Below are 17,603 nucleotides of genomic sequence, written 5' to 3'. Positions count from 1 at the left end.
TACTCCGCGGCCTCTCCGGAAAACCGGAGTTACTATTCACTTAAGTCAGACTTCCGGGTCGCGTAACTTCTCTGTTTTAACTCGTTTTCTCCTGAAATTTGACGAGTACACTTATAATTATATTACACAAGAACATCATCACAAGAACATCATCAAACAAAAGGGTTTAATCAATAAATCAAAAATCTCAGTTATTACAAGAGTAGTGACATAGCAATCTTTCAGAAAGTTATACTCCTTCATAGCATACTTTGTGGCTAGATGATCGTATAGATTTTTACTAGTGTAGGAACCAGCGCGATGCGGCGGATAAAAATTATAGTAAATCATAAATTAAATATACAAATAAAAAATTAAAATATAGCAAAAAATAATTAATATTTGATTGGTTAATAATATAAAAAATATATTGAATTTTTCTTAGAATGAAAAAATAATCTAATGGAGAACAAAGAAAGAAAACAAAACAAAAACTATAAAAGAATAAAAATTATTGCATAGATGGGAATTAAAAAAAACATAATTTAATGCAAGAATAAAAGAGAACGAAAAAATAAAAACCAGAGGTGATTTCGTTATGGTTGATTTTATTACTCGATGAATTATAATATGTTTCGGTTTCTTCTTTTCTACATCAAAACCAAATTTCAAAAGAAAAATTAGCAATTAAAATAAAATAAAATTAGGAGAGAGAAAAATTTTTTGAGAAGGGAAAAAAATAGTTTTTAATTTATAAAAATATAAAATCTCACTTGAAGCGAATTCGATTTGTAACTCTTAAATTCATTGTCACCTACTTTTCTTCTATATTAAATCAAATCAAAATTATAAAAATTAGTATTTAAAAATTATTATTAATAATAATTTGAAACCTACAAAAAAAAAAGGAAGAAGAGAGAGCGGATGTGGGTTGGTAGGAGAGAAAGAGGGAGATAGAGGGACAGAGGTTTTCTTGAAAGAGCGGGTTGAAGATGAAGGGACATACGGTGGGTTAAAGGGGAGATGAAGAGAACATACGATGAGATAGGGAGAGATGAAGGAATGTATAGTGGAAGGAGGGAAGAGAGATAGGTCCACTTATATAAAAAAAGGAAAAAAAATTAGAAAAATTCAAAAAAATGAGGACTTGCCACATCAGCTATTGTATTGAAAAATCATATAGAGTTATAGATAAAAGATACTATCATCGTAATTTATATCTTTAACATGCAAATCAAATTCTTTAACAATCCTCTTAATAGCAATCCGAGCAGCATTGTGTTCAGCCGCAACAGATGTGGAGGATCGCGACCCCCAATATCGTACCATTTCAACTATAGATTCATTCCGTGGAATCAGAAGATCTATATATACGTCGTAAGTCCTCTCTGCAGCTGGAGTCACAACACACTACGAAGTTTCCATTTGCAGTTGTTCACAAATCTCACGCAATAATCTAATGTAAGATAGTTGGACTGTCAACATAGAAAAAGCTACAAAAGAAAAGAAGAAAAAAATAGAGGGGGGAAGGGGAGGTAAAGGAGAAGTCATTAAAAGTGTAGAGAACAAAATGATAAAATATTTTGTAAAGATTATTAAATAAGAAAAAGATTAAGACAGGTTGGCCAATATAAATATTAAATATTAAACATGGAGGTAAATGATGCAACTGTATATAAATAATCAAACAAAATATTGTTAACAAAGAAGGCTTTTTCTTCTTTTGCTGAAAATAAGGAAGTACGGCCCATAAAGTTAGAGATTGATGTACATTTGTGTACATCCGCTGTTGATTTAGTAAACAGTAGCAAGCAGTTGCCTTCGAGAAGGCCCTCCATAGTATATGTTTCCTGACAACTTCTATTTAAGGCTTTCTTGCCTGTCATCATTGCAAAAAAAAAAAAAAAAAAAAAAACGTGGAAGCAAAACCGGCAATACTTAAAAAAAAGATAACAATGCAAATCTTGAGAGAATAAAATAGCATCTGCAAGAGTAAACAGTGAAGAATTAGAAGAGCGAAGAATAGTTGGAAAAAAGAAAAATTTTCAATATCGATAATAGGCAACGCAAAAATTAATGAAGTAAAAAAAAAAAATTCAGTTTAGTAGTGAGAACAATTGAAACCGAAACATTAAACTGTTAAGAAAATAAGGAATTAAAAGATTCAACTAGGAGAAAGTAATAATTGAAACGAAAACATGGGTAGCAAAAGAAACCAAAAAATAATATAAAAAGTACTGCTGAAAACTAAGAGAAAGAAAACGCTATAGAAAGAAAGCAAGAAAATTTAGCAGCATAATTTTCAAAGCAACAACACCACACCCGCAAGTAACCTTCAAGACTCAGATAACATAGACAAGTAATTTATACCATGGAAAGAGGCATACAACAGGATTTAATAATAGCAAGTGGTTGCCAATGATAACCCCGGCCAAACTTTTATAAAAAATTTTGCACCTTTTATTTGTTTATGCTTGTCTGTCATCATTGCGTTATGCCTTGAAAAGAGGCATGCAACAGGATTGATCCTTCAGGTAAAGAAGAGCCTCGAAGCCAATCAATTTAAAAAATAGTAAGTGGTTGCCTATGGTAAAGCCGTCCAAAATTGTTATTCAATATTTTGCAACCTCTATCTGTTGCCAATCAATTAAAAATAGTAAGTGGTTGCCTATGTCAAGGCCGTCCAATCTTGTTATTCAATATTTTGTAACGTCTATTTGTTCCTGCTTGCCTATCATTATTGCCTAGAAGGCTAGCGAAAATAAAACAACGGGCTGGGCAAGTTGGAGAAGGCAATAAAGCGAAAATCATGGTACAAGAGAAAAGAACACACATAGAGGAAACCTATATTTGTTTCTGCTTGCCTATCATCATTGCCTAGAAGGCTGGCGGAAAATAAAACAACGAGCAGGGCATGTTGGAGAAAACAGTAAAGCGAAAATCAAAATACAGGAGGAAAGAACACATATAGAGGAAAAAAAAATGCATTCTAAGGAACACAGAAAAAAAGAACAAAGTAACCACAGTTAGAGTAAGAAATCTACAATTAGTAGAGTTTAGCAGAAAACAAACACCAAGAATCATAAAAATCAATAAATGTGGCTTCAATTAGTAGAGTTTAGCAAAAACCAAACGCTGAGAATCAATAAAAATCAATAGAAATCAATAAAAAAGTTCAGTAAAGTGAAGCCTAGTGGTCTAGAATGAAAAAATCTGGCTGCAAGTAGCTTGGAGGAAACTACATTGGCCTAGAATGGAATCTTCTAGGTACCTAAGAAATAGTGGCAATATACTTTATACTTTATACTTTAGTACTTTAATTTGTGAATATTTAGCCAACTTTAATCAGTAGGGAAATAAAAAGGGCACCAGAAGGAACTAAAGAAGATCAACCTTTTGTGAGAACGCAGTAAAGTGGAGGGTAATGTAGGGACCTACAAAACAGCACAATCATTATTAGGATGACTCGGTCACAGTTAATAGTAATAATTAATAATGAACAAATTTCAAATCAAGCATATACCCTTCTTGGTTTGAGGAGAACAATGTACCATGCACTAAACAATAAAGCCAGCTATTTATAATAAATCTGAGGCAAGTTTTTGCCTATCACAAAAGCAAAGAAGGAAAGGCGACAAGGCTAAGAATAAGGATAGGGGCTATAGGGATTATCGGAAATTTGTGAAGATTCGAAAATAATTTAGATTAGAAGATCTTTTGAAATTCTAAAGAAATCTGTAAAGATAATCTCAGAACCCTAGAAATAGTTAGGTTTAGGATCTGTGTTAGTAATCCATCTATAGTATATCCACATAAAATTCGAGGAATGAGTAAAAATCTGTAAACAATCTATCAAAACTATAGAAATAGGCTAGGTTTAGCCTAGGAGCAACCGTCCAATGGATATATAAAATAAGAGTAACATAGTAAAAAGAATTGGAAAAGAAAGCAGTAAAAAAATCTTTTTAAATTATCACCAGTTCTGTAAATAACCTACCAAAACCATAGAAATAGGTTAGGTTTAAGGATCAACCATCCAAAATACGGAATAGGCTAAGTTTATGATCTGTGCCAGCAATCCATCCATATATCAACATAGAAAAAATAATTTGAAAACAATGAGTAAAATTTTTTTGAAACTCTCACCAGATCTTTAAACAACCAACTAAAATAAGAGAAATAGGCTAAGTTTAGGCCTAGGAGCAATAGTCCAATGGGCAAGCTCATCCCACCTGCAACTGAATCAACAGGCGGAGCGATCCAGAAAAGCATCGGAGTAGAGGAGAGAAGCAGATGAGATTGGAACCGCCCAATGGACGGGCTCATCCCATCTGCGGTCGAATCGAGCAACGGAGCGATCCAGAGAGGCCTCGAAGTAGAAGAATATGGCACTCATCAGGGATGCATCAGAGGTTTGAGAGAGAAAGGGCATAGGCGAAGGAGAGAGAGAGGTAGGGAGAGGGCGTAGAGAGAGGTGTCGGAAGAGGCGTATAGGGAAGAGAGAGAGACAACATAGAGAGGAAAGAGAAAGAGATAGGCAAAAGGGGCAAAGGGAGCTAAGGAGAAGAGAGAGATAGAGATAAAGGGACCTAGGGAGAAGAGAGAGATATAGAGAAGGGGCACAGGGACCTAGGGAGAAGAGAGATGAAATAGAGCAAGAAAGGTGCAGAGAGACGTGGAAGTGTGAAATATTGCCACGTATATCTTAGGAACTATCAAGTTATATATTTGTATGGATGGTTGCTTCTTAGTTCTTATTATTGTTTCATTTTTTTTATATTTCTCTTGTTGCATCTGTTTTTCTCTTTATTTTTGATTGTTTCCTTAGTCTCGTGGCTATTTTCTACCTGTATACTTTAATCGTACTTATTCTTCCCTCCTTACTTACTACTAATATTTTTTGTATATTTGAGGTAGTGATGGCTGCCAATTTTTTTTTTATTCTACATTTAATGGCTATTTTTTTCTCTTGATTGATTTATTTTACATTACTTGTATATACTTAAGACTAAAAGCCTTTCATTTTATTTATCCTTTACGTTTATCCTTTGTTCTGGGGCACTAATAATAATTATAACAAAAAAATAAATTGGTTGAGCATATATTTTGGTTTGGAGCAATAATGATAAGAGAAATGATTTGGTACTTTATTTTATAAAAAATAAAAAATTTCAACTATTGATTAATGAAGGCTAAAAATGCCATTTTATTATGTAGCAGATTAGAAGGTTATTTCATATGAAGGTATTTTTGTAATTAAACTAGGCAAAAATTTAAGAAAGTTTTGATTGATATCCCAAATTTAGCATTAATTTTGCACTAGTTTAAGCATTAATTTAAGGTTTGATTGATATCCCAAAATTTAGGCATTAATTTTGCACTAATTTAGACATTAATTTTAGAAATTTTAAAATTCTTCTAATTTAAGCATTAATTTAATTTTATAAATTTTAGAAATACTAATATTTCTAAATATGTTAAATTTAAATATTAGATATTTAAATTTTAAATTTTAAATTTAAATAAGAGGACTTTTGTATTACTATTTTATCCGAATCTGAACCCAAATCTAAAAACGAACACAGTGGATTTACCTATGCTAAATGGATATAGTTTCAGATATGGATATCAAAATGAAAACCCGATTGATTTGAATTCGGGCATGGACTTTGATTGTATCCTATCCGAACCCAAAACCGATTAGAACCCGAATTTATTTTACTTTATATATAATATATATAAATATTTGATGTTATATTTGAATACGTACTTTAAAATTTTATATTTAATTTAATATTATTTTGAAATATTGTAAAGAGGAATAATGTTTCGGATTCGAATTTCGGATTCAGGCTAGGGTTTGAGTTTCGGATTTTAAGTCAGGTACGTATGTAGATATGATTTTCTAAAATTCGTGAGATTTGGGTTTGGGTTTGGGTTTCGGCTTTGATAGTCGGATTCGGGTTCAGGTTTTTGAAAATCTGTCCCGAATCCGACCCCTTTATCCGACCCCTTTACATATCTATTGTAGAAAAAGAGGAAAGATAGAAAGAGAAAAAGAAAACAAAAAGAGAAGAGAATTTGATAATATAGTGGGGGTAAAATTATTAAATTATCGAGTAGAGCTACTATACTCTTATGAGTATTGGGCCCTTCGTACTCATAAGTTGTTTTTGATGATAGAGCTTTCGAATCGACGATCCACTCCGTTAAATATGATCTAGAGTATTTGAAACTTCTAAAAAATAAATTTAGTAATTTTTCAAAATCATAATAAAGTCCATCAAACGGGCATAAAATGAACGGTCAAAATCGAACGCGTTCTATAAATAGATGATTGGATCCTTCAATTTAAGATCGGAGTTATTGACTTTTTTCTAGGTAGTGAATAGAATTTTCTATCAAAAATTCAAGCTATTCCAATTCTTTTACACCACTAAATTAGCAAGTATCTCATACCGGCCGTTAAAAATTGTCAATTTTGTGAGCTTTTGATCGTAAGGTAAATAATGTCGAAAAATTATAAAATTTGATTTTTAGAAGTTTTAAATGCTCTAGATAATGTTTAACGGTATGGATCGTCGATTCAGAAGCTCTATCATCGAAAACAACTTATGAGTACAAGGGCGATCGTACTCATAAGAGTATAGTAGCCGGACTCTTAAATTATCTACATATTAAAAGATTAAAATATTCTTTTTTAGGTACATGGTAAGTTGGTAACCGGTACATCTCTCAAAATAATTGTTATTGTAGGTCACAATTTTTTTTAAAAAAATCTAAGCCGTTGAATAGAAATGAATAAATGGTATAGAAAAATAACAAGTATAGAAACACTACTGTAATGATAATAAGTCAGAAAATGAATTGGCCCTATTTACAGGCACCCACTTAAGGCCTCTCGTAGACAACGACAGCCACATGCTGTGTGAGTCAATGAATAAAACTACTCGCACAATTAGTTTGCTGCTGGGTAACAATGCCTGCCAGAAAGCCATCCTACTTTTGACTATATTGTTGTCTTGTCGTTCCTCCTCTCCGGTCATGCTACTCGGCCTAGACCCTTAAAGTGATGAAAATTTATTGTATTACCACAATATAATCATCCAAGTCCCATCATTTTTCTCCTCCTACAGCATCTTTACTGTGTGTTTGATTCATAGGAAAAATTATTTTTCATATTTTACGGAAAACTTTGCATTTCGTTTTTCAATTTTTTTTTAGAAAACGAATTTTTTTTTTCTCATTGACATTTTAAAGAGTAAAAATGAAAATTTCTCTTTTCTAATACATTGGTATACATTTAGCACCCAACCGTCATCTTAACTATATTCCACCGTTATCTCTATCTCCCCAAGCCATATCTATATATATATACACACACACACGCACACGGGCATGTGGTATAATTATTTTCATCTCCTTTATGAAACTATTTTACCTAAACTAAGAAATACTTTAAATTATTTTTATTTACTTATTATTTATATTATTAATAGCTTATAAGTATTATATTAAATTTTAAAAGATTGGTAATCTCACTCTTCTTTTGTAGAAGGTGTTTATATGCCAAAATTTTAAACTATCCAAATAAATGAAATAGAAATACAAAATTATTTTTCATTTTTTTCTTACCATCCAAATTTGCATGCATATCTAACTCTAAGCCACCGTTTGGTTGGGGGTTAAGGGGTGGAATAACCCCTTAACCCCCAATTTATACCCAAACACCACTCTTTTGGGGTGGGGTTAGTAAACCCCACCCCAAACCGGGTTAGTGGGGTTTACTAACCCCACTCCCCCTCCCAACTTTAACCCCGCACGCATTCCGAGCCCTCACCTTTTTCTTCTTCATCAATCATTAACCCCACTCCCCCTCCCAACTTTAACCCCACACGCATCCCGAGCTCTCACCTTTTTCTTCTTTATCAATCATTATCTTCTTATCCCACCAATTCCAACCAAACACTTTTTTTCACTATCCTATACTAACTCCAACCTCCAACCAAACACAAAAATATTTTAACACCATTTTAACCCTGAACTTAACCCTATCCCTGGAATAGCTACTTTTTCTTAACCCCGAACCAAACGGGGGGTAAGGGTATATCTAAAAGAGGCTAAAATTTAATAAAGATAAGGCATATAAGCAATTGTCCCTTAAAAAAAGAAAAGAAAAGAAAAGAACTGAACCATTATATTGGAATAGCATAGGGACTATCCGTACATTTTACCATAGTTTCCCGTCTCTATATAAACGAGCAAGCGAGAAGGTAGGGTTTTTGTGATTCATCTATTTCCGCAGCCGCCGCTGATACTCGGAGAAGACGATCAACGCTCTGCGAGGTGAGACATGGCGAATTAGGGTTTTATCGTCTAACACGGCAAGATTAAATCTTTCTACAACCTCCTAAGAATCGTCTTTTTCGGTTCCTTTTCAGGATTTTTTTTTTTTTTTCAAGTGCTGTTTATTCGTAGTTTCTTGTGATTAACTATTTATTTGAGGTTGATCTCGATGTGATAGGGTTCAATATGATTCTGGTTGGTGCTTTTCTTTTTTGGTTGCTAGGAATTAATTGCATGATTTTGTAGTGTTCGTAAAGTTGGTGCTTTGTCTTGATCTATTTTATTGAATAGAACACAAATCTGTGCTATAATAGTCCATTTATGTTTCTTGCGAAGTTGATATGATCTAGCATATCACTTGGGTTCTGGTATAATGGCTCCTTTTGTTTCATTATATGCAACTATCTCAACTCAAAGTGGTATATATATATATTTTGGGTGGTTTGATTCCATTGTGATTGTATGAGAAAGTTGATACAGTTGTAAAAATTGCTTCTTTCGACCTTCCCTTCCTCGTTTGGATCGTCGGGTTCTAAATGGCTAACTTGTGATTCTAACTTTTTGAACAAATTTTAGATTCAAAGATTAGCGTAGCTGTTTGGTTTGATAAGCTCATTGGTTTGATCAAATCATTGTGACATTCTGAACTATTCTTTAGACTGGGTTTATGTCAACCCTAATCAAGCTCATCAAAGGATATCTGTGTTTTTACATATATTGTTATCTAATTGTTGACAAAAATGCCATATCCAAATGCCCCACAAGGTGAATTCCAATTCGTAGAAGTTGGCAACTATCAGCTATTTGCTAAACAAGACTTTCTTTTTCTCTCCTTGTATTCATCAAATCAAGGTTTTAAGTGTCCGTCTGCACGGACCGTATCCACCGTGCCATACCGTGCCAACAAGATACCGGCACGATATAGACCATGTACCGATGGCATAGCTTAAAACACTATTCTTTAAATTAGTAAGTAATTTCCTTAATAAAGTTCAAAAGATGTGATAAAAAGATATAATAAATAGTTAGAATATTTTGTTGCTGAAGAAAATAAATATTTCATGCTATTATGTGTCGGCACGCAAGAATTTTTTTGACCGGCACGCATCTGCACGGCTCGACACACACCGTGCCATACCGTGCCAGCAAGTTTCCGGCACGACCCCGTGCCACGGCACTTAAATCCTTGCATCAAATTTATGACTTGTGTTGACCTGTACCTGCACCCTTGGGCTTGTTTGAGGCTGTTTTGATCGCTGTGGCATTGTCTTAATTGATATGTAGGCACTGACACAAAAGAACACCTAAGTCTAAAATGTAGGATTAGATTTTCGGAATTCGGCCATGACTCTCTGTGATTGGATGATCTTCTAGAAACATATGCCTGTTTACTTATAGTCAAATTATGTCCAAAGATGGTCCAATGTTCTAGAAATATATGCCTGCTTACTTATAGTCAAGTTATGTCCATGATGCTTTTACCGTCAATAAGGGTTGAACTCTTAGAGTTTTCATGGGAACTTCAGGTTTTTTATTTGTCATGTCTACTAAATTCATTATTTAGCTAAATAAAATTCAAGCACTCATATGTAGACAGTAAGAATTCAAAACTATATAGTGAAAGCATATTTTCATAGGTGAATGTGGTGGCTGCATTAAAAAGAATCAAATATTAGCTCTCCATCGTTTACTCTAGCTCATGAGATTTTATCAGCTTGCTGTCTTCTTTTTGGTTATCCTTGGTTAACTTATTTCATATTATCTACTTAAACCGTCATAAATAACATCACTACTGAACAAAAAGAATTTAGCATTTAGGATTGTACCCTAGAGTTTTTGCGTCGTATATTTTTTATTTTTATTCTAGTGATTTAATTGGGACTTGAAAATGCTGTAGGAAGTTAAAAATTGGAAAAACTGATTATAATTACAAAAGGAAATATGAAAGAGCAAAATAGCCCAATTCATAGACATTTTTAAGAATGAAGTCATGGGTTCAAATATTACATATGAACATTTGATGCACTTTCTGGAGGCCAGCTCCATTTAGACAGCCATGCCAAATAGCAAGCTTTTGTACCTATGAACGCTTATCCGTGTGCGCCTATGGCAATAATGTTTATCTTCAAGACTTATGTTCTGCACTCATCCTTTTGATGTTGCATAATCTCTAGCCCTTTCCATCTTTTTTCTCCTCTATCTTCTCTCTATAACTATCGATATTTGCCTCTTTGAGTGGCTGCCATGGTAGCCTGTACCATTTTGGCTTAGTTAGGAGGCATATAAAGATGGGCTTGAATGGATGATCTTGGCTCTTTTGATTGGACTTTCCGTCCCCTCTATTATGGTGCCTCCAACTCCAAGCAGCCTTACACATTGTTATCCTCCTTTGCAATTATTGGTTTTTTTTTTTTTTTTTTTGGACTTTTATATGGATTATGCTATTTTCTCCCTCTTGCAACTTTCAGAAGAATTAGGTACATGAATATGTTTTGCATTTCGCTTACATAGGGTATGGATGGATGGTAACCGGAGAAGAACCACAATATTTCTATTTTCTTTGGGAGATTTGGTCTTTCTGTATTAATTTTTTTTTTCTCTTTAGCCCTTTGTGTCTGTTTTATGGCAGTGTATGAATATTCTTGGTGTTGAAGAAAGGGAACATCTAGAATCAGGTAGTTATCGTTTAAGAGAGGTACAGGGGGAAGAGGTGGAGGGTACTAATGAGGAGGTTATTCACTATATACAGTAAGGACTATGCTGGGACTGCTTTGCCTGAAGTAGTTGCATTGAATGTTGTAGAGTGCTAGAACAGTCCGAAAGTGCTTTAGAGCTTCATTGTTTCAAAATAGGCCTAAGTTTGTAAAGCAATTTTTCACCAATTTTTCACCAACAGTTAGTATAGAGTCTATGCTGCAGGATGGGACTGTTAGAGAAGTAATAGGGAAGTGAAAGGTAAGTGAAACTTACAGTTATTACGGACTATATAGATGTTAATTATAGCTTGCGAGCATAAGATAAGATTGTTCATGTTGAAATTTAGAGAGTTTGCTTTGAAATTATCGCAATGGATGACAGCAAATGTTTCATAAAGTTACAGAGTATTTAAGTTAGACAAAGCATCTGATAGTAATTATAGAAGTGTGGCCACGTAGAAAAGGAAAATTTTAGAAGAAAAAGAAAATTTTAGACTTATTCCTGTTGATCTTTATAATGGTCGACATCAGTGTATTAGCAATTTTGTGATAAAGAACCAAGCGCATCTATTTTGGAAAGGTCGAGACACCCTTGTACTGTGAAGAAGATGGAGTTGGAAAGGAAATCAGTTAGTTTTCAATCATTCCATGTTTTCTTGTTGAAAAAGAGTGATGCACAGTTAAGTTCCCATCCTTGAAAATAAGGTTTTTGCTTCTCTCTTTCTCTCTTACTGCAACTCTGTGTTCCCTTTCTATGTAGATTGTTACTATATGCCTCTTTGAGTAGCCTTTGTGGTTTTTTCTACCATCTTGGCTTAGTTAGGAGGCGTAGAGAGAAGGATACTATGAATCCTCCCAGGCCCTTTTGAGGGAACATCATGACTGCAATATGGTGTTCTCCAAGCAGCCTTAGATATTATTATCCTTTAGTCCTTTCCTTTTATTTCTGTCTGTTGTTTTCTTCTGTTGGTTAATATTTCTTCTTTGTGGTGTCTAAGTACTCTTTAGACTTTTTATAATAGTGAAGTCGCCCCTTGAATAACCGGTTGTTGTATGTCAGACATTTGCATCCGGTTCAGACAGGGGCGCACAGCAATCAGAATCTTTTTGAGGGAAAGGAATGCAATTCATTAACATTCCTTTCTTAGATTGATTCTTATATTGGTTGATAGATTTGCATTTCCTGATTTCATCAGTTACACATACAGTCATCAGGCTTCAGAGTACTCTTAGGATCGAGGAAGTGCAGAGTTTATAACTAATATAGAGCTCTAGAAGGGTAGAACAGGGAGTTACGAAATAGCTTTCTTATTACAGGAAAAGTTGTTTAGTGAAGTAGATATTTTTGTTTGATAGCGATAAAACAGATTTGTTGAGAATTGTACAATTGATGTACAGCTTAAACATCATTGAGCTTTTAAATGAGATTATACTCTTTGAGTCATGAAAACTCAGCAATCTCCAATGCAATTTCTAGAGAGGGCATTAAGTGTTGTTAATGCTTTTTAATCCTCGATTATCATCATCTGACACGTCACTTTTCATTGTGCTAATATTTTGTAGATAATATATAATTTTCTGCTCTTTCATTAGAAGTTTAGAACAATATCTATTCCTCATGCCTAGACATGCAACCGGTAGGGACTCTTGATTTTTCTGTAAATGTTACTAAATTCATCGGAGTGGTGTTCTTGTTATTAAAGTTGCTACTTCTAGGCGTATCCATGATGCTGTTTCAATGCTTAAAATGCAGAATGGATTCTCAAGTTAAGCTCGCAGTCGTGGTGAAGGTGATGGGCAGGACCGGATCGAGGGGTCAGGTGACCCAGGTCAGGGTCAAGTTCTTGGACGACCAGAACCGGCTCATCATGAGGAATGTTAAGGGACCAGTGAGAGAAGGCGATATCCTCACCCTTCTCGAGTCCGAGCGTGAGGCGAGGAGGCTGCGCTGATGAGATATGTGGTCGAACGTCAGTTCGGTGACATGCATGCTTTGAAGTATTAATACATTTTGGTGCCTTTGGTTGGGTTTGTACTAGCTAGATAATCATGTACTTCCCGATAGTGCTTATTGTTTTTGAGGAGTTGAGCTGCTTAGAAGTCTTGATTTCAAGATGATTTTGCTAATTTCGGAGGATTTTCGTTTTCCATTTTGCATGTTGGATAACAAGCGCTTGTTCTGGTTCTGGTTTAATATTTGTGAACTTTGTCAATTGTGTGGCTACATCCGAGTTTGTCGATTTGGATCTTTGTGTGTACATTTTTCAACCTTCTGGAAAGATCTTAGCATTGTCAAAACTACCTACTTCTATATTTTATATAATTAAACAAAATTAAAAATAATTGTAATTATTTGACTTTAATACTAAAAGTATGGTGGAGAGTTTAAAAGCGTTTCTTAATGTGTTTTTATTATGTCCTAAAATGCATAAAAGATTGTGAAACAACCATAGGTGTATGCCTTAGTCTCCATCTTAATTGTCATTTTGATACGGTTATAAATATAGTGCAGTTAAAATGGCATGTTTTAGCAAAGATAAATGTTTTGGGCACTACACTTTTTTGGGTTGGCTAATAAGATTGTGAGATTATTTCCAATGTATGAGAAAAAATATATTTTCGTTTGGAATGTGATTTGCTACTGGGGTATGTGGGGTATATTCTTGGGTACTCAAAGCATCTATCCAATATCATTAAAGGGTGAACTCTTAACCCCTTTTCTGTGTTCTCCGTAATTTCGGACCTCCTGCTGTGTTCTTCGTGATTTCGGACCTCCCGTCGCTCTGGGCGAACCGAGAACCGTTTCTCCTATCGCTCCGCAATTTCCGGGTGGGTCCCATGCACCACGCTCGCGCCTCTCTCTCTCTCTCTCTTTCTCTCTCTCTCTGTCTCTCTCTCTCGCTCGCTCGCTCCCGTGCTTGGGTCCCTCCTAGGTTCCCTAGGTTTTGTACAGGCTTCGCCGCCCCACCGCCGCCCTACCGCCGCGCTATCGCCGCGCTACCACCGCTTCGCGATCCCACAGATGTGGATGTCCATGTCTTCAAATCCCACAAAATCGGCCGCAAATATAGCAATAGAGCTCAAGTGATCACTCTCTCTCTGTCTCAGCCTCTCTCTTTCTCTCTCTAAAAGTATTATAGGAGATCAAAGATGATAGGGAGCTCCGCGAATGCGAAGATCTCTTCGCAGATCACGTCGCTTTTGGTTTTGAAGCCACACCCAGAGGGGGATTCTTAGCCGAGACCTTCCGAGATTTCTCCGTCGCACTCCCCAAGTCCCTCCTCCCTCCTCACTATAATCTCCTTTTTTTTCCCCAATTTTTTTTCCATTTTTTTTTAGAATTTTTTGGTTGAGAGATCCATCCGCAGTGAATTACAAGCAGCGAAAACACCTTATATATGTGTTTTCTTATGTGGTTTTTGTAATTTGATGTTGTGGGTTTTGCCATGTTGTTGAGAAATTGATGAGAAACATAAAAAAAAGTTAGATGTTTTTTTTAACATTTTTTGTTATTGTAGATTGAGAAGTGAAATCGGAAAATATGTATAATGGATGCTTTTTAGCTATTAATTTAAGTAATGAGATGATATTGTGTGAGGATTTTGGCCTTGGGGGATTATCACTTTTGAAATGATCATTTGCTTATCACTTTTTTGTAGAACTAACTTTCTATACCATGTAATACTTAAAAGATTTTATGCATGGTTTCTTTCTTGCAATATGTTACTTATTCCAATCAGCAGACCTTGACTTGAAATAAGTTGGATTGATGACATGATATTATGAGTATCATAATATATTTGGCATGGAAACTTTTGAAGCAGAACAAATGCAACCCACGTTGCATTAAGGAATGAAGTTTTACTGTCTCCATTATGGAAGTTTTGCTTTTTTCCTGAAATACACCTTTTATCTTCGATTTTGCTATTGCTTTCGGTGCTCCTTTGAGTGAGGCAATGATGATATGCTCTGTTGGATTGGCCCCCAGATGTTGCCTTCCCTACCGAATTTGGCCGCAATGGCATGGCGTCGAATGACCTCATGGCATTTGTTGTAGTCGGTGGCTATTATTGCAAAGTCCCTATCCACACAATGTTTATCTTGCCTTTTTACTTTAGGGGAAGAGTGAAACTGAGCCATGTTTATCTTGCCCCTTTACTTTAGGGGAAGAATGAAAATGAGCCTTGTATAGATTTCTGTTATACACATGATTATTATTGTTGCTGTTTGTTTGTTCCACATATTATTTTCTGGAATTATCGTATCCTTTTACTTTTGGGGATTCGCTTTTGAGGATCCACAAATCTGAGCGTTGCATGAATTTGTTGTATTCGTAACGTAGTTTGCTGCTTTCCGCAGCGTTTAGAATCCCTTATTTCTTCCTTTTTCTTCCTTTTCTCTTTATCTATTTTCTTGAGTTTTTTCAAATTTTGGTTTAGTTTTCTTGCTTTGATACTTGAAACAAGGATCCCAAGAAAATTATTTCATTGCAAAATGTGGTTTGCTGTCAGAATTGTTAATTCCCAGCTTAGTTTAAGTGGCGAGCTTTTGTTCTGGATCCGAAATGAATATCCATTTATTTTTTCTCCTTCTTTCGTTTTAAGGAGAAATCGATCTGTTTACTTTTTGTCCTCTCGGTAATTTACTTCTCCAATTTTTTCCCCGCAGATTTATTTTCGGCGTATTATTTCTGGAGTATTCGCATCGGATACTCTACTCTTCACCTCCAGTTGCAAGGCAAGCTGAGTAGTTCTTTGCTCCTAAACTTGCATTCTTATAAATTTTTTTTTTTTTATTCCTGACCAAACGTTATGAGATTTATTAACTCTACTTTTTTACTGCAGATTTGTTTTCAACGTTGTCAAACTTGCTGCTCTATTGATCGGCTATAGGTGCATGACAAACTATTTACTTTTACTCTCCCGTGTTTCTATTCTCGCTTGGGCAATCCAATTTTTATCTGACTGTTCTCAGACTGCTGCTAATTGCAATAAGATTGCTGCTGATGATATGCCTGTTGGATTGGCCCCCAGATTGCTGCTGATTAGTTGTCTCAGACTACTGCTGATTGGAATAAGATTTTGCTCCGAGCATCATTCTTGACCAACATTTGTTTTGCTATATCTTCGGACTTGAACTAATCTTTAATATTATTATATTATAATATATATAATATATATATTATATTTATAGATAACAGCATAAAATATTATTTATATATATATATATATATTTTATATGATATATATATACAATATAATATATTACAAAATATAACTAATATAGTATACACAGTATATATTATATAATATATACAACATTATATAATATACTATATATAGAGCACGCGGTGCTGTCGTTCAAGGAGCACGGAGGCCTCGTGTCCTGAGCCGTTTTCGATGATGGGAATGTTCGAATCGCCGATCGCTCGTTAGATTGATCTAGCGCATTTGAAGTTCTAGAATAATAATTTTTGCGATTGTTTTTTTCGGATATATTACTAGTGATTCGAAAGGATTTTTTATTCCAAATCCATAATTTTTAATGGTTGATATCTGCCGTTTTCAAGTTTAACGGTGTAGAAGTATTCAAATCAGATGAAATTTTGATAGAAAATTCTTTATACTATCTACAACAAGATCTATATTTCTGATCGAAAATTTTAGTGCTATATCACCACTTTTTATAGGATTTTTATTTTCAGCCGTTAAAAATTATTGATTTTAAATCCTTTTGATTGCTAGGTAAATGATATCGAAAAATCGTAAAAATTATTTTCTATAAACTTTAAATACGCTAGATCAAGTTTAACGGAGCCGATCGTCGATTCGAAAACTCCATCATCGAAAACGGCTCAAGAGCACGGAGGCCTCCGTGCTCCTGAGAGCACAACAGCCCTGCTCCATATATATATATATATATTTGTTGTTTATTATTTACTACTGTGTGTTTAGTGCTTTCTGCCTACCCGCCGCGAAGCGCGGGTCCTTAACTAGTTATTCAAAAGGCTAAAATGACCATGCTGGTCTAGAACTCTAGATTTGGGCCAGAAGCAGCAATTGTCACTTCTTATTTCTTAACCATACACAACAGACGTGAGAAGCCAAACGTCCCCCCCCCCACGCATAACTCCATTGTCTCTTTCGTAACCATATCGGGAAATTAGCAGCATCACACTAGTCACATGCCACCGGAAAATAGAAGCATCACACTAGTCACATGCCACTGCAATAATTCAGCCCATTAGTACTAATAATTTATCGGATCTAACCATGAACCTAAAATATTTAAATTCAGTTATTAATTTTAGTGTGTCCGTCGCACACACATGAACTAAAATTATGCTTATGTTTAGGTCTTAACGTCCTTGTCACACTTCCAACTGATAAACTGACTCTGATACTATCTATAGCGATCTAATCCGCTAGCACTAGTTATTAATTTTAGTATAAATGTTACATATGATCCTGGCCTTTTTTTCTAAATAATCCTAGAAAATATTATAATTGGTTAAATAATCCTGCTAAAAAAATTTGGCTAAATAACCCTACTTTTGCCATGTAGGAGCTACAGTGAAATTTT

The 17,603-nt window shown here is 34.8% G+C and overlaps 2 protein-coding genes across 3 annotated transcripts; both read left to right on the top strand.

The window, feature by feature from the left end:
* On the top strand, positions 8,177 to 13,261 carry LOC109713161 (40S ribosomal protein S28-like). 2 transcript variants are annotated; one of them, XM_020237142.1, is made up of 2 exons: positions 8,177 to 8,325; positions 12,775 to 13,261. In XM_020237142.1, exon 2 carries the CDS (start codon positions 12,776 to 12,778, stop codon positions 12,971 to 12,973), a length of 198 nt encoding a protein of 65 aa, XP_020092731.1. In that variant the 5' UTR covers positions 8,177 to 8,325; position 12,775; the 3' UTR covers positions 12,974 to 13,261. The 2 variants fall into 2 exon arrangements, with proteins under 2 accessions (XP_020092731.1, XP_020092732.1); XM_020237143.1 differs by having other exon boundaries at positions 8,274 to 8,363.
* On the top strand, positions 13,178 to 16,140 carry LOC109712796. The gene is made up of 5 exons (XM_020236551.1): positions 13,178 to 13,252; positions 14,162 to 14,295; positions 15,690 to 15,758; positions 15,866 to 15,913; positions 15,996 to 16,140. The coding sequence occupies exons 1-5, from the start codon at positions 13,178 to 13,180 to the stop codon at positions 16,063 to 16,065; spliced, it is 396 nt and encodes a 131-aa protein (XP_020092140.1). The 3' UTR covers positions 16,066 to 16,140.

The sequence above is a fragment of the Ananas comosus genome, linkage group 7 (genome assembly GCF_001540865.1).
Source record: "Ananas comosus cultivar F153 linkage group 7, ASM154086v1, whole genome shotgun sequence".
Classification (NCBI taxonomy): domain Eukaryota; kingdom Viridiplantae; phylum Streptophyta; class Magnoliopsida; order Poales; family Bromeliaceae; genus Ananas; species Ananas comosus.
This window is presented reverse-complemented; position numbering and strand designations above follow the sequence as displayed.

Excerpts from the sequence above, each read along its gene's own strand:
- LOC109713161 (XM_020237142.1), top strand. The coding sequence starts at position 12,776 with ATGGATTCTCAAGTTAAGCTCGCAGTCGTGGTGAAGGTGATGGGCAGG.
- LOC109712796 (XM_020236551.1), top strand. The coding sequence starts at position 13,178 with ATGTTGGATAACAAGCGCTTGTTCTGGTTCTGGTTTAATATTTGTGAA. Across the intron at positions 15,759-15,865 it reads TCTTCACCTCCAGTTGCAAG|ATTTGTTTTCAACGTTGTCA; the intron begins GCAAGCTGAGTA and ends TTTTTACTGCAG. Across the intron at positions 15,914-15,995 it reads GCTCTATTGATCGGCTATAG|ACTGCTGCTAATTGCAATAA; the intron begins GTGCATGACAAA and ends GACTGTTCTCAG.